Here is a 22,501-nt window from a genome sequence, read left to right as displayed (position 1 = left end):
GTATTTCCAACAATTCCTAAAATGTCTTTAAACATACTTCTGTACTATGTATTTTGCAATATGTATTTATAGAAAGTAGTTTTCAGCACTGGCAATTACAAAATCAAAACAACAACTCTAAAAAGTCTAAGATTCCTTACACAATATCAACTATTTAGCTGATTCAATTCTTCATGTAAAAATAAACATAACCATCTCAGTATGTAAATTCACTTATCTTCAATAAATGGCAAAATTATTTATCATAAGATTCTTTGAAAATAATATTTATTATTATCAGTAAATGTTATATATTTATATAGCCAAAATCACATTAAAAAAGATTTTTGGGTATAAAGTAGTCAAAAGTGGAAAAGTTGCCAAGTGTAGTGGCACACACCTTTGATCCCAGCATTCAGAAGGCAAAGGCAGGCAGATCTCTTGAGTTTGAGGCCAGCCTGGTCTACAGAGTGAGTTCCAGGACAGCCAGGACTACAGAGAAACCCAGTCGGGGGGGAGAGGGGGGACCAGACAGACAGACAGACAGACAGACACACACACACACACACACACACACAAATTCATCAAAAAGCCCTAATAATGTTTCTTATTACTAGAGTCTCCAGCAGACTCCACCAGAAAATCTGATCTGTAAGAAGACATAGCTAGGACAAACAAGAGGCAAGTCCAGGGTAGTGGTTACCCACCCACCAGGTACCTTATTATCTCCTCTGCACACAGGTGTTCACTCAGGGGTTAGTATACTCCAGGCACCATTCTCTCTTCGAGAATAAGGCACTAGCAAAGACAAAGCCTCTGTCTTTAGGAGATACCTTTCTGTAGACAGGTTCTAGTGGGGTTCCAATTTTTCTTTACTAAAGTATCTATTCTCATACATATAAGCCAGTAGGCAACAGTAACCAGTGCAGGAGAAGGCATACAACCCAGATGGTCCAATCAGGCTAACAGGGAAGAAAGACTCAAGGCCCAAGGCTAGAGTACAGGTCCCTCTTTCCTGTTCCTCCCAGAAAGCAGGGCTTTGATTCCCCCATGACCAGAGATTCTTCAAAAACCAAATAGCAGAAGTTTCTCCAAGCAACTCAAATGAAATCTACTAGGTCAGAAATTCCAAGGTACCAATCTCCAAGCATAATAATACTTGTACCAAATGTCAAGCAGTTTGAGAAAGGTGTCCTTCTGAAGAAGAGAATGGTCCTCAAGCTCTCCAGGAAGACAGGTGGTCTAAGGCAACTCTGAGACCACTATTTGTCAAGTTAGAAATTCCCAAGCTAGTCTAGGTGTGAATACCACCTAATATTCTTCATAGCTTGTAACATCTTGGAGAAGGCCACAAACTCAGCCTCAGTTTCCAGCAGCAAACTGTGCTGCTACAGATGTTCTCCCCTGATGCAAGTTATATAGAATCTTAAGAGTGGTTCACTAGCTCACAGGACAAGTCCTGAAATAGATCTTCTGGGTATACTAATGTAATTTAGCAACTTAAAGAGCTGAAAACCCTCTATCTTCCTCTCTTGTCACCCTCACTGTGAGCCTGTCCTTTGATTACAAACTGGCTGCCACATTCAGACCCAGTTTAGTCTTGCAGAAGAAACTGGACCCAGAAACCCCCAGCAAATATCTTGCTAGGTAGAGGTAGTATTACATCACCAGTAATTTAAAAACTCCTTGGCACTCACATGCAGACCAGGTTAGGAACATCAACACACATGCCCCTACCAAGAGATTGCCTACAGAAAAAGGTGGACAGAAAACAAAAGAAACCCTGGAATTCTGCTAGCAAAAAGGGAAGGCAACCCAGAGGATAGCAGCACCTTTCCCGATATTTAACAGCCTCACCCAGTCCTCTGGGTGCAGTTGCTGATCTTACCAAGATCATAAAATGTGTTTGCCTCAATTTTTAGACCCCAAGCCTTAGTCCAGATTTGTCATTTGCTAGGTCTCTCTTAGTCTATAAGCAAATACTAAAGTAATTAGGTTACACCAGCAATATCTGGGTAAACAAATCTAGGTCAATGCAGACAGAGCTCATATCCCTTCTATGGATACCCACAAGACCCAAGAATGGGACTATAACACCAGGCCCTCCACTTGGCTTCACTGGTCAGAGCCAGAGACTGCCCAAGTGTGCCTCCCAGCTGTATAACATGAATCTCCTTATAAGCTGAAAGTGTATGTTCAACCACTTACTAGATTAAAATTCTAAAATGAAAAAAAAAAAAAAATAATGTGTGTGTATGATATATGGGAAAGGATCTCAATCCCAGCTGGCCTCAAACTCACTGCAGTCCTTCTGCCTCTTGGGTTCTGAGTTTGCAGTCATGGACCATCATGGACAGCTGATTGATTAAATGTTGGGGCTCGGGGGTTGGTAAACTGACCTGAATTCTGTCTCTGGCACCTACATAAAAAGCCAGGTGTCACACCACACCAGTAATCCCAACATTTGGGATGCAAAAGACAGGAGTGTCTTGAGGGATCACTGGCCAGTCAATGAATTCCAGGTTCAGTAAGAAACACTGTTTCAAAAAGGGAGAGAGTAACAGAAGAAACTTGACATTCATCTCTGGTACACATGAACACAGGCACAAACATAGAAATAATGAGCAAACAGACAAATATGTAAATGTCTAAGAGAATTCCACTAGGAGCTCAGGAGATAGCTGGGTGAGTAAAGAGAACATGCAACACAAACATGAGAATCTACTAATCCCCAGCACCCATATAAAAACCCAACAATGTCTACTCCTCCACCTCTAACTCCAGCTTGAGTGAGATGGGCAAAAGGGGAATCACTTCCTGATTGCCAGAGTAGATCTGTCTCAGGGATATACAGAACAGGGTGATGAAAAGCAGAGCACTTGCAAACCTCTCCTAGTCTCCAAACGTGTTAGCCATACATGTGCATATACACTACACAAAAGAAAACACCACTGCCCATCTCTCATCTGTATTCTTTCTCCAGCACATTTATAAATAAACTCAAAAACTGACATAAATCTACACTTCCTGCATGTAATGGCCAAGTCCCACTAGCTCTTCCTTTATCTACAGCGCTTCCTCCTCTTTCTCATCTCTGCCACCCCTGACCTTTCCTCCCTGTCTTAACACATCTTACCAAGATCTGGAGACTACCTTCTAAGTCCAAGGACTTCCTAAAACACATTTTAGGTGTCCAAACCCCTCAGAAACTTCAATGCATCCCTCCCCAAACTCAAAAAAGAAAGTTCAAGTCCCCGCAAGGTGTTCATGATTCCATCCATCCCCAGCCACATTTTCCTCCTCTCCTTCTTCAGTTTACCTTATGCAGCATTCACTATGTCTCCAAATGGAATGCTTGGGTCTTTTGATCCTGACTGTCCAAGAACACCATCTGTTATTAACACTCTCTGCAGAGACACATCTACACTTGGAGATAAGCCCTTTTTAGCTCAATCTTTCTGCCTCAGCTCTGCCCCAAGTACTATAACTATAGGTGTATGGCACCATAACTAGAATCTGACTCAGCAGTGAAACTTATTTTGGCCATGATTAAAGTAAATGTGTACGGCCAGGTATGATGGTGCATGCCTTTAATCTCTGCAACTGAAAGACAGGAGGATCTCTGTGAGTTCCAGGCCAGCATGGTCTACTGGGAGAGTTCCAGGAAAACCAGGGCTAGACAGTGAGATCTTGTCTCAAAAAATAAATAAGTAAAATATAGTCAATAAGACTACATCTCAGACGGGCGTGGTGGCGCATGCCTTTAATCCCAGCACTCGGGAGGCAGAGGCAGGCGGATTTCTGAGTTCGAGGCGAGCCTGGTCTACAGAGTGAGTTCCAGGACAGCCAGGGCTATACAGAGAAACCCTGTCTCGAAAAAAAAAAACCAAAAAAAAAAAAAAAAAAAAAAAAGATTACATCTCAAAACAATGTGTTGAAAGTGTACTGTACATAACATCAATATAAGTAATAGATACTAATTGTTATATTGTGTACTTAAGGAGTAATCTTTTATATTGAGCACAAGATGAAGAAATATGTCTTCTCACATGATTTTACTAAAGCCTAAAATTAGTAAAACCTAAGAATTCCTAACTAGGAAATGATATTATCTTGAATTCAGTCTAAATCCACATCTCAACAAATTTCATTGCAAAATTACAATGCCAAGATTTAAAAACATGCTGATAGCCAGGTGTGGTGGCACACACCTTTAGTCCCAGCTCTTGCAAGGCAGAGGCAGGCGGATCTCTGAATTCAAGGCCAGCCTGGTCTACAGAGTGAGTTACAGGACAGCCAGGGCTATACAGAGAAACCCTATCTCGAAACAAACAAACAAACAAACACCATGCTCATAACCAGAACATTTCAGCTGCAGCTGATCTGGGCTATCAATGAGCATCAGCAATATCCAGCTATTTTTGGTTGAGGTAAATGGACAGTTATGGTGGTAGGTACTCCTGACATCTAAGTAAAGATCATGCAATACACAGGACAGCCCCTAAAACAGTTATGACTAAAAATGGCAATCATGCTGGGGCTGAGATATCCTTTCTGAGAGGTTTCTCTAGTACTGGGCCAAAATATGAAGACCAACAAACATCTCTCTTTCTGCCTTTAACCTCTTCTAGCTGCCTACCTTGCCTAAATGGATCCCCTGTTCTCTTTTCCTCCCCTCTCTGAACTCTCAGACCCCAGAGTTCACGCTGTATAAGGAGACAGGAAGTGCAACTGCTGAGTGAGAAAGCCAGGAAGTACAATCCCCTCCAGTGCAGTAGGGCTTCTATTTATTCATCCAAAGGAAACTTGATTCTATCAGCTAGAAAGCGTCTCCCCACTACTCACTACCATCTTTAAAGGTGTGCTTAGTAGTGACATGTAATATCACCATCTCCAAGATAAAGGCAATACAGAGAAAGAGGGTGCCTTTAGATTACAAAAAGAAGTTTGCTTAAGTCTCAACGTCTTTTATCATGAATAATCATCACTTAGATTTTTTATTTAAAAAAATTTAATACAATATGTTTTTATCATATTCTTTCCCCTCCCCATCACCTAGATTTTTAATGAACTTTCTGGACTCCAAACTTTTTTTCTTGGGGGGGGGGTTGGGTTTTTGGGTTTTTTTCGAGACAGGGTGTCTCTGTGTGGCCCTGGCTGTCCTGGAACTCACTCTATAGACCAGGCTGGCCTTGAACTCAGAGATCTGCCTGCCTCTGCTTCCCAAGTGCTGGGATTAAAGGCGTGCGCCACCACTGCCTAGTCTGGGCTCCAAACTTTAAAATCTCTTTTCTTAGCTGAACTTCAGCATCATACTGTGAAGTGCAGAGGACACATATCCAGTCTACCACCTTCCTTGTGAACGCCCCCTCCCCCAACCCACCCCACCCCAAAAAAAGTTTGGCTGTGAATAAAAAGCACCCAGGACCAATTTTAAAAAAAAAAAAAAAAAAAATGGAAAGGCCACGTGGATTTTTTTAAAAAGAGAAAAATGCATCTACTCTCCTTTTACGCGTGTGCACGCGCACACACACACACAACTGTAGCTCCCTCTAGATGCAATACAAACTAGAAAGGAAGAAAGACCCTTCCCCTTTCTGCAGAGGTTGCTGCTTCCTAGTGCGTCCTTCGAGTCCTTCCAGAGACTCAAGTACTAGCTGGGGGGGAAAGGCTCTAGCTCTTCCTCGCTCTGCGCCACCGGCTGCTTTGTACCAACCATCTCCACCAGGGTAGTAGGAATCTGCTTTTTGAAGTCATTATCAAGGATCCAAAGTCGCTCATCTCCTGTGCACCACTGGCCCCGATCTTAGTCATTCTGAAGCCCCGATTCCACTTTAAACGTGGTTCTTTCGTGGTCCTCTGTAGGACCTGAGACCCGGCCCTTCCCATTCCAGGATCGTAATAGCCCGAGTGGGGGCACTGTCACAAGCTCCAGGCTTCAGAAAGGGCAATACAGCCAGTAAGTATCTCATGCAGATTCACCGAGCCACTGAAAGGCCACAAGGGGGATGTCACCCCAGTTTCATACTCACAACCATCTGAGAACATACTGGATGGTGAAGCCGGGTGGCAGCACCAGGTCGGTACCCAAGCCGGCTCACAGGAGCTAGGCATCCCAGATTAAGGGTGGGCGGCGCAGGACACAGCGCCATTGCCTGAGGCGAAGGCGGACTTCGCTGCAACCAGCCCGAAGCACGTGCCCGGGCTCGCCGGTGTCCCAGAGCCGGGGACAAAGTCTGCTCCTACCCCGTTCTGCAGCTCCAGCGCCCGGCACCGGCGTCTGGACAAGGTGGGCAGGACTTGAGCACCGCCGCAAGCCAATTCCAGACCCCACCCCGATGCAGGTTCGGCCGCCCACGACTCCTGCGTGCACTCACCATTGTGGTTGACCCAGGTTGGCTTCAAGAGCTTCATTGTTCGGCCGCTGCCGGGCTGAAGCCAGAGCCGTGTCCCTCAGCACGCCTGGGCCATGGAGCCGCCGCAGCTTCCTCCCGCGCCGCCCGCCCTCCGGCCGCCGCCCACCCTTGCCCTCAGCGCCGCCGCGCCATCGCCGGCCCGCGCCCCCAGCCGCCGCCACAGCCGCCTCCTGCGCTCGGCCGCCGCCGCCGCCGCCACAGCCGCATCCCCTGCGCCGCTCCTCCTCCGGCGGCTCCGGGGCAACGCCGGAAGTCACGGCGCGCACCTGCCAAATCGCCCCGGCGGGAAACCGCTCCCTACGCGGACGGGGCCGCCTCGGTTCTTCGGTAGACAGGGGGGAGGACGGGGATACTCCGCTGGCACTAACGTGGTCGCCGGTGAGGGTCGGCGTGAGCAGGCTGGCAAAGCCTTGAGATCCCGCCCGGCGATGCAGAGCCAGGGTGGTGTCCAGATCTCTAGTTCTACCTCCGCGGCTCCGAGTCCAGCTTAGTGACTAGTAGCTTCCGCCATCCATCAATTCGCGCTATTGGGCATCTCGCGAGCGCCAGCCGGGCCGGCGCCTGCATGCATCTAGCGGCAGACGGCAGCGGGCCCTGGGCTCGATGGCATGCATAAAAGAACTAGGCTGGTGAAGAAGGATAGGGGGCCAGACGGGCGCATTTATTAGAAGAGCGGGGCGTTTGCATAGATGTAAACACATAGGCCAGGCGGAGCCGAGAGCAGCAACGCCGGCACTTGGGCAAGGGTAGCAGGAAAGCGCCGCAGCATCCACAGGAGGCGGGACGCCCGCAGAAGGGCGCTGCGAAGCCAGCGGCGCTTGCCCGGGGCGGGGCTGCGTCAGGGGCGGGGCCAGCTGCGGGCCCGCCTCTCGGAATCCCAGACCCGCGAATTCCGGGCAGAGAGAGGCCTGTCAGACCCGACCCGGTACCCCAGGTCGGACCGCCCAGGGGCGTGCTCCCGGAAGCTGCCCGCCCGCCGGTAGCGTGAAAAGCTATGGCTACCGGGGTGATGCTGTGTGCTGCGCGGGCTCTGCGGCCTCGGAGCTGGTGAGTGTGAGCGCGGGTGGCAGAATACCCAGGGCGCGTGCGCGGGCTTTGCCCCGTAGCTGCTCGCTGGTGCTCGCAGATTATTTCTGGCCATGAGCCTACCGCAGATTATTTCTGGCCATGAGCCTACCGCATCTTGTTGCGGATGAAAATCCGAACTGGGAGTGTACTCACTTAACAGACTATTTGCCTAACAAGTGTGACGCCTAAGTCGTGCTTAAGTGGTGGCCTACTCCTGCAACCCCAACTATGGAGGTGGAGGCTAGATCAGAAAGTCAAGGTCATAACAGCTGCATACAAATGTAAAACCCTAGCCATATTACACCCTATCTTAAAAAAGAAGAAGAAGAAGAAGAAAATCCTGCCAGAGCAAGTAAAGGTTCTGTCCCAATGAGAAACGGAGTTTTGTAAATTCCTCACTTTGACCTTGCTGGCCTAATACAAATGAACTAGACATGGTGGAGCAGCTGAAGCAAGAGAATTGTCTCAAGATGCAGGATAGCCCGAATTAGGGAGACTTTTGTCTGAAAAATGCGAAATAAATACAAACATCCTCCGGGTTTTGGGAAGACCTATGGTTATGTGTATGTGCCTTTCCTTTCCCCAAACAGATCTTTATGCATACCCTTCTCTCCTTCAGGATCCCTGGAACCTGCCAGGCACAGGTCAGACACACCCACCAGAGAGCTTCCTTACTGTCCTTCTGGGAGCTCATCCCCATGAGGTAAAATCCAACCTGACCCTTACCTCTTGGGGTGTGAGAAACACATGTGTGCATATGAGACTTGCATATGTGCAAGACTGCCCAACCTTTGGTTAGCAAGCAGATTTTCAATCTGTCGAACTAATAGTTAAATTTAAGTGGATGCCTCTGTCCTTTCAACAAGCTCTGTACTATGATAGCATATATGTATTGCTACTTGAGTAGTTTAAATAAGTAGCAGCTAGATTTAAGGAGTCTTGTGTGTTTCAAAGGGCATATCTTAACTTCTGTATTTCCATAGGCCCTGCTTTTCCCTGCTCATTCTGATTCACTGAGTGGGAGAAAGGTTCAAAGACTAATAATAAGTTACTCTAGGAACTTTGGCTGTTTCTTGGGGCTTTAGTTTATTTTATTGCTAAAAGGTTTGCTTTAAGGGTTTTTTTTTTTTTTAATGTGTTTGTTCCTGGCATATGTATACACATGTGTTTTGGGTGCCCAAAGCCAGTCAGGGGTTATAGATCTCCTAGTTACAAGCAGCTGTGAGCCCCTGATGTGGGTTCTGGGAACCAAACTCCAGTGTTTAAGATCTGCAAGCACTCCTTGTAACTGCTAAGCCATCTCTCCAGCTTCAGATTAGATTATTCCTAATGTCACATTTCGCCTGGAAGGTGTGTTCCTAAAAGTAAATCAGATACTTGCCAAAGCTTTAGGACATGGCTAATTTTTTAATGTGTTATGTCCGCATGTATGGGCATGCATTGCATGCCTGGTGCCCACAAAGGCCAGAAGAGGGCCCCAGATCCCTTGGAACCAGAATCAGTGATGATTATAAGCTACCATGTGAGTGCTGGGGACAAAACCTATGTCCTCTGCAAGAGCAACAAGTGTTCTTAACCACTGAGCCATCTCAACACCCCAGAAACTGATTTAGAAAAAAAAAATCTGGCAGTCACTTTTACTGTCCTGTCTCTTCTAGTCTTGAAACATTTTGTAAATCACAAATTTATTTAAAATGTGAATGAGCTTTTAATCCATTAGTTCAGCAAGCACTTCTCAGGGCAGCTTTAAGATACACCTGAATCACAGATTGACACTTCCAAGCTAAGTGTGTAGCTTGGTTTATTGGATCCTTGCCTAGCATGCACAAAGCCTTAAGCTAATCCCCAGCACCATAATACTGGGAGTAGTAGAAAATGACTAGGATGGATGTCTGGAGGTAGAGACGGTAGGATCAGAGTTCAAGATATCCTTGACTACATAGCCAGTTAAAGGCGAGCCAGGACTATGTAAGAATTTAAAAATAAATAAATAATAAGTGGGGCGGTGGTTGCACACCCCTTTAATCTCAGCACTTGGGAGGCAGAGATGGTTTGAGGCCAGCCTGATCTACAGAGTGAGTTCAGGACAACCAGGGCTATGCAGAAAAACCCTGTCTCAGAACCACCCACCCAAAAAAATAAATAAATAAATAAAAAGAAAGAAACAATCAACACTTTCTCTTAGTAAATACCTGTCCTTCCTGGAATTGATAGGACCCATACAGCCCTCGTGAAGACAGTGGACTAAGCTCATGGAGTTAGGACTGTGGGCAGCTTTCTTGTAGCATACAGTACAATTATGAGGCACTTTATTTAGCATCATTATCTGTCCTGAGATTGAATGCGTGTACCCACTAGAGCAGAACCTCTACGAAAGAAGAAGAAGGTCGACCCCAGAAAGGATCAAGCAGCAAAGGATCGCTTGAAAAAGAGGATCCGAAAACTGGAAAAAGCCACCCAAGAACTGATTCCTATTGAAGATTTTATTACCCCTGTGAGGTTCTTGGATAAATCAAGGTAAGAGTTCTTCTCTGGGAGACATCCTTAATGCAAAGGAATTCCCTCAAGTAGTTCTAATTGAAGTTCATGCCTGTGATGGGAACAGGTGAGTAGGTTTGACTTGGCCCTGACCTGAATCCTTTTCATTTTGATTGTGCTTTTTGGGATTTGAAGGAAGATACTCAAGGGAATTTAGATCAGCTTTGTTCCAGGGTTCGTGTTGTTTATTTCCATGAGTGTTGGCTATGACCCATGACATAGACCCTAGCTCTGTAGCCCTCATCCTATCACCACAGTAGAGAACTGTCATCCTCTTCTACAAATGTTCAGTTAGTGTGTGCTGCAGTTGTATTGTGTGTAAGATTACAGCTAGTGCTTTCTTTAAAAGGTGCACAGTTTATAAAATCGTACAAGTTGGGCAGCACCGGTGCTTTTCTGGTGTTCTAGGACTAAACAAGCTCTTGTCTCTAATTGGTGTTTGTTTCATTTTTCTACTGTACCCCAGCTCACCAAAAGGATGATTTGCCTGGGGCAGAAACAGTATAGTTCTCTCCAAGCAGGCTCCTTCTGCTGGAGGAAAGCAGCTGCTGCCATGTTCTATGCTGGATTTTTTTTTTTTTAATATGTAATTGTGTGTTGGGAGTATGTTCATATGAATGCAAGTACCCTTACAGGCAGCAGATGCTCTTGGCTCGAGTTATAAGCAGTTTTGAGCCACCTAATTCTAGTGCTAAGAAGAAATTCTGGTCTCTAAGAACAGTAAATGCTCTTAACCTCTGAATCCTCTCTCCAGACCTGACATTACATTCTTAATATATCCTCAAATTTACTATTTTCCTGAGCCCTGGTTATGCCTGGCAGTGCTGGTAGTAGGGCACTTAAGTCATGTGCAGTCACAAGGGTCCCTCTGCAATAGTGTCAGTACTCTTTGGCCTCCCATGTTTGGACTATGTGTTCACAGACAGCGACCTCAAGAGGAGCATTCGTCTGAGGAGAGTGAACGGAGAGCTCTTCTGCTGAAGAGGTGGGCACTGTATAAGCAGCAGGAGCATGAGACGGAGAGGAACGCCATCAGAGCCATGCTGGAAGCCCAGCAGGAAGCCCTGGAAGAGCTGAAACTTGAATCTACAGAGCTCTATGCCGAGGCCATAAAGCGGGATACCAGCCTATTCCCCTTCGAGAAAGAAGGGCCACATTACACACCACCTATCTCTAACTACCAGGCCCCTGAAGGCAGGTACAATGATATCACCAAGGTGTACACACAAGTAGAATTCAAAAGATAGCACTGAAAACTGCTGTCCTCGGAACATGCTGGCCCTAGGAGTCTGGAGTAGAGATCTAAACGTCTACTTTCCACAGATGAGTCACCCTAGGAACAAATCAAGGGTAGTCAAAAGTATCTGTTGCTTATTGTAATCAACAAATAAAGGGTAACCAAAAAACCTGTCGTTTATTGTAATCAACAAATAAAGGGTAATCAAAAAATCTGTCGTTTATTTTAATCAATATGAATTCACCTAAGTTTGACTGGGGTTTTCAGATGCTGGTAAAACAGTGACAGAAAGACAAAGAGAAAAAAGAAAAAAAACGAAAAAGAAAAAAAAAAAAAAAAACAGTGACAGAAAGACAAGAAGAACCTTCCAGTTGGGATGTGGCTGGAAACTAAAGATTTCAATTATATTCTAAACTATTTGCAGAAGGCACATAGTAACCCAAAGGTGAAAAGCATACTGGGTAAGTGTAACAGGAAGCTACATCTTTGCTGGGGGGGGGGGGGGCAGCTGCAAAATTTCCCCTTGGATTGTCAAGATGAGGGCCTTTGGAGAGTGGAACAAGTCAGAAACGTTAGTGAAATCTGCTCTGGCCTCCAGAAGAGGATGAGACAGGCCCAAGACTTGCACTTGCTACAATTAATCTGAAACAGTTCCTGTAATCCCAGTGCCTGGAAGACTGAAGCAAAGACTGCCTGGAGTTTGGAGGCCATTCCCTAAGGTACAGTTTGAGACCCTGTCTCTGAAACAAAAACAAAACTCTGAAGTAGTGAGTATTGTATTCTGCCATAACAAAATACCGTACCATGGGCACCTTACAGGCTTTCTAGCACTCCCCAAGCTGAGGTCTTCACATGCTTCATTTCTCCAAAGCTACCCCTTTGGTTTGCAGGTCCAGAGAGGCTGCTTATCAGTCTTTGTTTTCTCATCTTATGGTACATTCATGTTAGTGTACGACAGACTTAATGGTCTCACTGTAGCCTAATCACCTCCTTAAACACCCTGCTTCCACACTCTGGGATGCTGGGGTTTAGGACTTCAACATGTGAATCTTGGGAGGGTTTGGCCCAGTGACAATATAGTGCCATTTTTCCCAGTGACTTGAGGTGCAACTTCAGAAAGACTTTGGCTTCCTTTTTTGTTGTTTTTGTTTTTGTTTTTTGAGACAGGGTTTCTCTGTGTAGCCTTGGCTGTCCTGGAACTCAGTCTGTAGACCAGGCTGGCCTCGAACTCAGAAATCTGCCTGCCTCTGCCTCCCAAGTGCTGGGATTAGAATGACACTTGACTGTTGAAAACTCAATCAAGTAGTATCTTTACTTGAACAAGCTAAAACATCTCTTGGTACATGGTATGCAGCTGTTGATCTAGCAAATGCCTTTTTCTCAGTACCAGTCCATAAGAATCACCAGAAGTGATTTGCTTTCAGTTGGAAAGGCCAGCAGTGTATATCTATAATTTTACCTCAAGGATATATTAACTCTGAATCCTTGTGGCATAACTTAGTGTCTCTTCCCAAAAATAGCACATTGATTTACTATATTGATGAAATTATGCTGACTAGACCAAGTGAGCAGGAGGTAGCAACCAGATAGGAATTGTTGGTAACCTGCATGCACATCTGAAAATGGGAAATAAATCCAACCAATTCAAGGGCCAGAGAGTAAAAATTTCAACTTAGTGAAATTCTTAGTTTAGTGGTGTGGGGTAAGGAGAGATATTCCTTCTAAGGTGAAGGATAAGTTATTACACCTAGCCCCTCCCACCACCAAGACAGAAGCACGACACTTTGTGGGCCTATTTGGTTTCTGGAAATGGCACTCTTCACTTGGGTGTATTACTTGTAAAGCTGCTTCTTTACCAAAAGGAGCCATTTCTCTTCTTACCAGCAGAAGGGATAAGTGGCTATCTATCTATGGTGCCTATTAGCAAACCAAAGTGCATGGTGGCCTCCAGAGTCCCTAAGTATCACAAGTACATGCTGTACTTTTCAAAACTCATGCTAGCATCCTAGCTCTTCTCACCTCCTCCGCATCATAAACTTCTCCAGCTCATAGACTTCCCTCTCCCCAGCTGCTCCTTAGCCTTATAACCCTGCTATTCTGGCTATGCTCCCTCTACTGGCCACTCTCTGTCTTTATCTCTTGCTCTCCCCAGCTTTCTCTCCTCTGTGCACTGTGCCTGGCTTCTCTCATGGCCAAGCCCAGTTTGCTGGCCATTTTTAGTCTACTATTTTCTCTGGGTCTCGGTCTCTCTCTCTCTCTCTCTCTCTATATATATATATATATATATATATATATATATATATATATATATATACAATATATATATATACAATAAACTATACCATGGGGTACAGTTGTCAGTTTATACATTTATACAATCACCTTCTAAATGTTTTTAAATGTTTTGTTCTGTTTTTTTAATTGACTACCCTCTAGATTACAGGGACTTAAACTTAATTTGCATATGATGAGTTGTGAATAGTATCTCCTAATTTAGATAGTACTTTCTTCTTAATAGAAAATCACCATGAGTGCTTCCAGACGGTCGAGCAATAGTAGAGTTAGTTATGTCTAATCAAGACTTATTTTTTAAGTGTTTAGTTTCCACTCAAGCTTCACCTAACAATGTACATTAGTTAAGAATACCAAACTGGTGTAGTTGCCCCACTAAGTGTTCAGTAACCACTTGGAGACCTACACTGATGTGGTCAGAGGAATTAAGATGGAAAGTATTTCTCCTTTGTCTTCCAAGGTCAACTAAGTCCTGGAAAACTGTGGGGCATCTCTCAAAATGTCCATAACTATGGAAAAACCACCTTTTCTCTTGTTCAGGGAGGCATGGAGACCTCCACTGAATAGACACTAACCAGTGTTCAGTCTGAAAAGAAGAAAGTTAACAAAGAGGAATAAAAGTCCTCCACCCTCACGTAGAAGGACTAAGTGGCAAAAGACAGATTAGAGACTCCAGGGACCCCTCCTATGTGACCCCTGGGGACCAGATCTTCAACTATCCCTGACAGTAAAAGTGATTAATTTTGGCACCTACATGTATGTTTCTTTAACACTCCTTAGACATTACTCAACCATATAATGCATTATTTGGACAACGGTTTCTCAGTAATGATTCTCTTCCTGGTAACAATATTTCTTTCTAGAAGAGCACTTCTTAAACCTGTAATAATGTCACCCTGTGTCCTTGTTGCCAGGGAAAGGTTAGTGATTCACCCCCACCCCCACCCCAAAAGAGACAGGAGCCAATCTGGTGCAACTAACAGCAGGGCCTTTATTCTATCTGAGCTAGCTTGGCTCCCCCCCCCCCACTAAACTCACCACCATCACACAAGACAGTTTTGGTGGTAGTGGGGGAGCCCTGAATGTCTATGGGTCAAGGCTTTATAGTAAGCAGAAAGCAGGGAATACATGTACAAGCTTCTAATTAGAAATCTATTGTGGCCTTGAACATAATTGACTGGTGCTGGGAGTCATATCATAAACTTATTTTTTGTTTCCCTCTGCATTGGTGGTATTAGGGAAGGTGTGGACTTGTAACCTGGGGTGCAGGTTTGTTGGGAGAATAACCTGGTGACATTGGTCTTGCTGAGAGGGTGTAACCTGGAAACTCTGGTCTTGTTAGGGATTAGCCTAGAGACTGGACCTAGGCTCAGGTTTTGTTGGGGGCCAACTTGTAAACTAATGCTAGGTACCAGCCTGTTCGTTTACCTAAATTTAAACTTAAGTCAGGTTCTCTAAAATGGAGTCTGAATTTAGAAGATCTGGCATCTCATCCCCCCCTCCCCACTTTCTCTTGTGACTAGAGGTCCCAATCATGGGACTTTTTAAAGTTTCATGAAAACAGTAATAGGGCTGTGTCTTTGTGGTATCCCTGGGGCATGGATAGAGACCCATCAAGTCTTGAGGCTGAATTCTCCTCCTGCTGGCCAGGGTCTTTTTCAACTGCAAACGGATTTGTGGTGGATCCACACTACAAGTCTATAGCACAAGGACCCTTTCAGTGAGGCTTTAGTGACCCCTGGCAATGTCTCTTGACTAGGACCCAACCTCCAGGCTAAAGTTGGTGGAGCTCCGGAGGTGGACCTGTTTAATGGAAGAACAAAGTTTAAGCCAAACACATTTGTATACCCATTGGACACCCTCGAAATTGTGTAACAATTAGCAATCATCTGTTTTTAATAATAACTTCTATCAGTAGGTGAACCAAACATAACTTTAAAAGGGGTGACTCCCATCTGGTATTGGGAGTTCTGTACTCTATAAAGGATGAAGAGAAGAGTCACCCAGTCACCATCAGTCTATAAGATCAATTTAGTTATGGTCTCTTTTTAGGGTTTGTTTTTTTTTATGTATCTTGAACTCTGGGGTCTGTAAGCACAATAGTTTCCAATCGATCTCCAGAATATTAGCTTATTTCTAACGTACCTGGGACATGAATGTAGGTCTATTGTCTGTCCCTATAAACTTAGAAAAACCAAACCTTGAAAGAATTTCTTTTAGTAGGTTTGTTGTTGTTGTTGTTATCATCTGCAGTCTCATGTTTAATTGGGAAAGTCTCAATCCATCCTAAAAAGGTATCTATAAACATCAATAGATATTTGTATCAATTTTTTTTTATTTTCCCTCCATGAAGTCTATTTCCCAATAGACTCCTGGCTTGGTACTCTGGTATTAAGTACAGGGTTCTTTTCACTGGTAACTGCATTAATCAACTGACAAGTGTTAAAGTCTTTAACAATTTCAGCTATTTTTGAACTGGCACCTCTAATTTTGATGTGGAACTGGCATACTAAGTCCTGCATTCACCGAGATCCCATGTGTGAAGAATGATGGATCTTTTTTAGTGTGTATAGTCCATTTTATCTAGTACAGTTAGCGTGTAGTTGGTTAGATGTTTTCCATCATCTCTTATGACACTGAGACATGGGCAGGTCTTTGGCGCAGATCACATCTTCTGTCTGATAAGAGCGTGTGGGGTCTCTTGGGTCTAGTGCAATCAAGGACATTAGGGGCCCAATATCTAGGGGCCACCAACTAGGCAGTCATGTTGTCCTCTGGGATGGAGTTTCTGCCATCAGAAGGCTTCTCTCTTTATAAATAGCCCCATGGATATGATCAGTAGCAAAGGCACATTGGCTATCTGTGTTTCTTGTCTTTTCTCAGCTCTAACACCTTGATCAGAGCTGCCCGTTCAGGTTTCTGGGATGACATTCCTCCCAGGTTCTGCCAATATGGTCTTGGTGTCTGAGACCACTGCTGCCCCAGTATACCACTGTCTATCCTGAATGAGGCTGTTGTCATTGGTGAACCATGTTACCTCTGCATCCATCTGAGCAGTCATGCAGAGGCCCATCAACTGAGCTCAGGGTCAGGCAGCAGAGCAGCTAAAAAGTTATCCTGGAGGCATTCAAGAAGAGAGGCTTGTGATGAGTCATTCTGGCATCATTTTTAACCAGGAAGTCATTGCTGCACTGATGTGTAAACAGGCCAGCTTCTTCCAATTGGTGACACATTGGCCATTGGCTGATGCCAAGGTCTGGAGTCTGAGTATGTATCCCCCAGGTCTAGGGAGGTCATCTGTAGTTGGCAGAGTAAGGCCTTCTTAGTGGAGCCTCAAATAGTCCAAAAATTTCAGGGCCTCTAAGAGGTCTTGTGTTTTTGTTTTATTTCTGTTGCCACTAGGAAGTCATTCATAAACTGATGAAGAGACTTTATCCTCAAATTGAACTTTATTAATTATCAACAAAAAAGCTGGTAGGTTTCCCTTTTACTTTTAGGGTTACCCTGGGCTTAGAGAGGGGGCACTTTTGATCTTATGGCCCCTCTTACCTACTTCTCTCTTTTAGGCATCTCTTACAGTTTGGCCTTGGCTGCTAAAGGGATCTTTGTCAGGTCTCAAATCTGTTCCTTTTGTCCTTTTATCTGCTTCTCCTTTGCAGTCTCTCTTCTTTTTTTTTTTTTTTTTTTTTCTTTTTTTCTTTTTTTCTTTTTGGTTTTTTTGAGACAGGGTTCTCTGTATAGCCATGGCTGTACTGGAACTCACTTTGTAGACTAGGCTAGCCTTGAACTCAGAAATCCACCTGCCTCTGCCTCCTGAGTGCTGGGATTAAAGGCATGTACCACCCACGCCCGGCTTGCAGTCTCTCTTCTATTAAATACTCTCTCTGCCACTATCATTAGATCTCTCAGACTTTTTTCTTTTTTCCTAACCTCTCAATCTTCTGGAGCTTTTTCTTAAATATCTGGTGCTTCCTGATTAATAAAGCTAGAGTGATGGCTGCTTTTGCTTCTGGTGATTTAGGGTCCATGGGGGTGTACCATGACCCCCTCTAAAAAAGCTTTATTCCTGTCTAATATCATATACTGTGGCCAAATTTGTGGGCTGTCTTGCGGCCACCTTGAGACCTGACATCAGAGCCTGACAGTAGACCAAGAGCCTCTTCTTACCTTCAACAGACTTAAAATGCCAGTCTGGGCTAGTTAGGGGAAAGCAAGCATATTGGGAGATGGGTCCCCTGTGGGGCCAGGAACAGCTTCCTGGCCTAGTCTGTGCTGAAGGGAACCTGTAGAATGTGGTAGACATAGCCTGTCTCATGTTAATATGTCCATCAAAGTCACTTTGTCAAAGTCATCTTATCAAAGTCACCTGTCAAAATCATTTTATCAAACTCATCTTGTCAAAGTCACCTCATCAAAGTCATGTAATGAGAAACACAAACACAACATACAAAAACACAAACAAAACCTTTCCTGACTTTCAAGCAGAAAGAAGAAACAGCCAGAGAGTGTCACTTATGAAAAAGACCTTTCTATGCCACTCAAAACACAAATTCAACCTTTTCTATCAATCAGGCAGAAATGAGAAATAACCAGAAAGTGGTACACACCCACAAAAAATTAACCAGATTGGTGGGCATCTCTTGGCTCACCTGAGCCCATACCCATCCCAGACCAAGACTCAGGATGTCTCCTGGCCCCACCATAAGCCATCTAAGGATAGATACGTCTATCCTAACTGCAACCTGCCACAGAAACAAATTCAAGGCCTTGTACCCAGAAGGATATGACACCGTTTAGAATCAATGAACAGAAAAAGACACAACCAGAAACAAAAATCAACCAAAACCAGAAAATATATAGCCGGTAGTAACAAGAACCAAACAGAAGGTGGCACTCACAGCAGATGGATGTGGTGCCATGCAGAATCTGTGAACAGAGACAACCAGCAACAAAAACCAAAACCAGAAAAAAATATAGCCTGTAGTAACAAGAAACAACCAGAAGGTGGTGCTCACAGAAGGCTAATGCGGCCACTCAAACCTGGAAAAAAGGGATACAACCCACAGAAACATAGAAACAACCAGAAGGTGGTGGTTCTCTCTCTCTCTCTCTCTCTCTCTCTCTCTCTCTCTCTCTCTCTCTCTCTAACACACATACACACACATGACAACCCTCAGTACTGCACAAATATTTACTCAGACCTGGAAAAATCACCATGGCAACATAAGTCATTTATAATACACAAGTTTTTGTAATGCTCTGTAGATCTCACAGAAAGTTTCTAACATTCAGACAAATTAGTCGCCACCCAGATCACAAGCTTTTGCACCACTGAATAATAAAAGAATGTCTGGGGGTATCACCAATCCAGATTTCAAGTTCTACAGAGGAATAGTAATAAAAATAGCTTGGCATTGGCATAAAAACAGACATGTAGATCAATAGAATCAAACTGAATACCTAGACATAAACCCACATATCTATGGACACCTGATTTTTTTCTTTTTTTTAATTTTCTTTTTTTAAAATTTATTTATTATATGTAAGTACACTGTAGCTGTCTTCAGACACTCCAGAAGAGGGCGTCAGATCTTGTTACGGATGGTTATGAGCCACCATGTGGTTGCTGGGATTTGAACTCCGGACCTTACCCACTGAGCCATCTCAACAGCCCGACACCTGATTTTTTTAAAAAAAAAAAAAAAAAAAAAAGCTAAAAATACACACTGGGGTAAAAAGAGAGCATCTTCAAAAAATGGTGCTACTCAAAATGGATGGCTGGATCCAGTTTGGAATTTGTTCTGTAGACCAAGCTGAACTTGAACTCAGAGATCGGCCTGCCTCTGTTTCTCAAGTGTTGGGGTTACAGGCATGTGCCACCACTACCCAGCTGATAACACTCTTGGAAGGCTGAGACAGGAGGATTTTGAGTCAGGAGGAATTGCATAGAAGAATGTAAATAGATCCATATTTATCACCCTGCACAAAACTGAACTCCAATTGGGTCAAGGTCCTCAACATAAGAGCAGATATACTAAACCTGATAGAAGAGAAGTGGAGGAATAATCTTGAACTTACTGACACAGGAAAAGACTTTCTAAACAGGTACTAAGATCAACAATTAATAAATGGTGTTGTGCCAGGAAATGTTTGTGAACTCCCAAAGACCACCAAGGAGCCATCTCTGATGTAATAACATTAGTCTCTTTATTACAAGCTCAGGCTGGGCTCTCTTCCAACCCAACCCTCACACAGCAGGGCAGGAAGGGAAGGCAGAACAGCCTTGAACCCTCAACAAGACAAGTCTTTATAGGAAAATAGGAGCAAGTGAGAGGGCGAGGGAGATGTTGTCCAGTCTGGCAAGCATCTCATAGAATGATTATAAGCCAACAGGTGGGTGCTCTGAAGCAAGACTGTATACACTCACAAGCCATCTGAAAGTACATCTGAAACAATCACACTAATCTTTTTTTTTTTAAGATTTATTTATTTATTATATCTAAGTACACTGTAGCTGTCTTCAGACACTCCAGAAGAGAGCATCAGATCTCATTACGGATGGTTGTGAGCCACCATGTGGTTTCTGGGATTTGAACTCAGGACCTTCAGAAGAGCAGTCAGTGCTCTTACCCGCTGAGCCATCTCACCAGCCCCACACTAATCTTTGATGAACTGTTGCTAGGAGGTAGCTAGGGAGTAACTCTGGCCAAGGACAAGCTGTGGGGTCCTTCCTGGTACTTCGGTGCAGCTTGGGTTTTGCTGTAGGTTAAGTTCTCAGGCTCTTTTTTTTTTTCTTTATGATAGAGGCCAGTCCCAAGATGGAATAGGTTTGGCCTCTCAGTGGGACCTTGTGAAACTGAGATGCTTCTGTATGGCAAAGGACACCATCACTTGAACAAAGTGGTAAGTTACAGAATTGGAGAAGGTCTTTACCAATTACTTATCCTGTAGAGGGTTAATAATACATAAAATGCATGAAGATCTCAAAAACTAACCAGGCAGTGTTGGCAGTGCCTTTAATCCCAGCATTCTGGAGGCAAAGGCTCCTGATCTCTGGGTTCAAGGTCAGCCTGGTCTACAGAGCAAGTTGTAGGACAGCCAGGAGTATACAGAGAAACCCTGTATTGAAAAACAAAACAAACAAAGAGAAGAACTAAAAAAAAAGTCAAAAAACAAAAAACTGAACATCAGGGCTGGAGTGGATAAAAGCACTGGCTGTTCTTCCAGAGGACTGGGGTTCAGTTCTCAGCACCCACACGGCAGCTCACAGCTGTCTGTAAGTCCAAGATCTGACACCCTCACAGACAGCAAGGCAACAGAGCAATGCACATAAAATTCAGTATTAAAAAAACCCCAAACATCAAAAAAACAAATAACCCAATTTAAAAAATGGGGCACAGGGGCTGAAGAGACAGTTCAGTGGTTAAGAGCACTGACTGCTCTTCCAGAGATTCTGAGCTCAATTCCCAGCAACTACATGGTGGCTCACAACCATCTGTAATGGGATCTAATGCCCTCTTCGGGTGTGTCTGAAGATAGGGACAGTGTACTCACATTAAATAAATAAATAAATAAATAAATAAATAAATAAATAAATAAATAAATATTGTTTTTAAAATGGGGCACAGAGAGCTCTCCAAAGACAAAACATAAATGGCTAAGAAACACTTTAAAACTGTTCAAGATCCCTAGCCATCAAGAAATACAAATCGGTTTCAAGATTTTATATATCCAAGTCAGAATAACCAAGATCAATAAAATAAATGACCATTCTGCTGGTGAGGATGTGGGGAAGCAGGGACACTTATTCACTGCTGGTGGAAGTGTAAGCTTGTGCAGCTAGCACAGAAGTGAGTGTGGCAGTTCCTCAGAAGGAATAAATCTGCCTCTATAGCCCTATGGCTTTGACTTCTCTTAGAGAGCTTCCAGGTGTTCGCTCCTTCATAGGAGTCCGATGAAGGAAATAGCTGACCACACAGTTATCTTTTTCTTCCACAGTGCTCTGGTGCATGGTCCAGACAACTGGACTATTATATTTCACCTTACTAAGCAAAACTCATATTAATCATGATGTTAAAAGATTTTCCTCATTAGCTTTGTCTCAGTGTTCCCCACAAAGCTGTAGTAGAAGATGACTGATTCTGAATTTATGCTGGCCAAAGAAAATATCAAATGCTACCCCCACCAAGCCAATAGCCTTACATCTGATAGTGGACAACAGTGAAAACATCAGTCTCAAAAACACTTATGACAAAGCCTGGTGTTATAAAAAAATGGTTTATTGCCCATTCTCTTCCTCTGATAAGGACATAACCACTCTCTAAACTCTCCTCTCAGTGAGAGCGGTCAGCCTCGTGAGCGGAAAGCTCTTCCCCACACGGGCTCTTTCCCTGCTTCTCTCTGTCAAGTCCAGTTTAAATTGCCTTAAACTTCTGGCACAAGGAAAGAGTATAATTTCCCATTTTTGCCTTCTTTATCAGCTGTCATGATGGGGGGATTCTTTGCCTCCTATATCTCATCAACATACAGGACCATGATGCACCTTCCTTAAACAAGTTAGAACTAAGACATCATTGAGACAACCCTGGAAACTCATCCCTAGGCACACCATGCAAGCACAATTCCTGTGCAGCCTCCTTGTTCCAGGCCATCTTCATCAGACAGTTCAGCACCTCTACTGCCTGCTGTTACAGCAGATAGCAGACCTCCACCAGCTCAAGTGAGGATACCTGGCCATTCCAACCATAGGAAAAAGATCCCTTTCACCTTAAAAAAATATATATAGCTTTAGAATAAAATTGGATGCAATTTAGAAATATTTGGATGGGCATGTTGTTGCTAATGATATAAATCTTCAAGCGTTAAAACAAACTTATCTGAATCTCTTAAATAAAATAACTTCGCCAGGCAATGATGGCGCACACCTTTAATCCCAGCACTTGGGAGGCAGAGACAGGCGGATTTCTGAGTT

At 44.0% G+C, this 22,501-nt stretch overlaps 2 protein-coding genes across 3 annotated transcripts in view; one reads left to right on the top strand and one right to left on the bottom strand.

Annotated features, from left to right (window-relative positions):
• The window catches only part of LOC110330006 (protein HIRA), an 89,492-nt gene extending 82,367 nt beyond the window's left edge, over nucleotides 1–7,125 (bottom strand). Inside the window, exon 1 of one of the 2 annotated variants that reach the window (XM_021209940.2) lies at nucleotides 6,357–7,125. In XM_021209940.2, the coding sequence (XP_021065599.1) occupies nucleotides 6,357–6,393 (37 nt within the window). In that variant the 5' untranslated portion in view covers nucleotides 6,394–7,125. The remainder of the gene's footprint in view (nucleotides 1–6,356) is intronic. The other variant, XM_029544343.1, reaches the window with a different exon arrangement.
• Nucleotides 7,126–7,264: 139 nt separating this feature from the next.
• Mrpl40 (mitochondrial ribosomal protein L40) lies at nucleotides 7,265–11,450 on the top strand. Its single transcript, XM_021209942.2, has 4 exons — nucleotides 7,265–7,442; nucleotides 8,083–8,166; nucleotides 9,822–9,980; nucleotides 10,924–11,450. The coding sequence occupies exons 1-4, from the start codon at nucleotides 7,390–7,392 to the stop codon at nucleotides 11,246–11,248; spliced, it is 621 nt and encodes a 206-aa protein (XP_021065601.1). The 5' UTR covers nucleotides 7,265–7,389; the 3' UTR covers nucleotides 11,249–11,450.
• The last annotated feature ends 11,051 nt before the right edge of the window (nucleotides 11,451–22,501 follow it).

The sequence above is a fragment of the Mus pahari genome, chromosome 12, assembly GCF_900095145.1.
Source record: "Mus pahari chromosome 12, PAHARI_EIJ_v1.1, whole genome shotgun sequence".
NCBI lineage: Eukaryota > Metazoa > Chordata > Mammalia > Rodentia > Muridae > Mus > Mus pahari.
Note: the sequence above shows the minus strand (reverse complement) of the source record. Positions and strands in the feature narration are given on the sequence as shown.

Excerpts from the sequence above, each read along its gene's own strand:
- Mrpl40 (XM_021209942.2), top strand. The coding sequence starts at position 7,390 with ATGGCTACCGGGGTGATGCTGTGTGCTGCGCGGGCTCTGCGGCCTCGG. Across the intron at positions 7,443-8,082 it reads GCTCTGCGGCCTCGGAGCTG|GATCCCTGGAACCTGCCAGG; the intron begins GTGAGTGTGAGC and ends TCTCTCCTTCAG. Across the intron at positions 8,167-9,821 it reads TGGGAGCTCATCCCCATGAG|AGCAGAACCTCTACGAAAGA; the intron begins GTAAAATCCAAC and ends TGTACCCACTAG.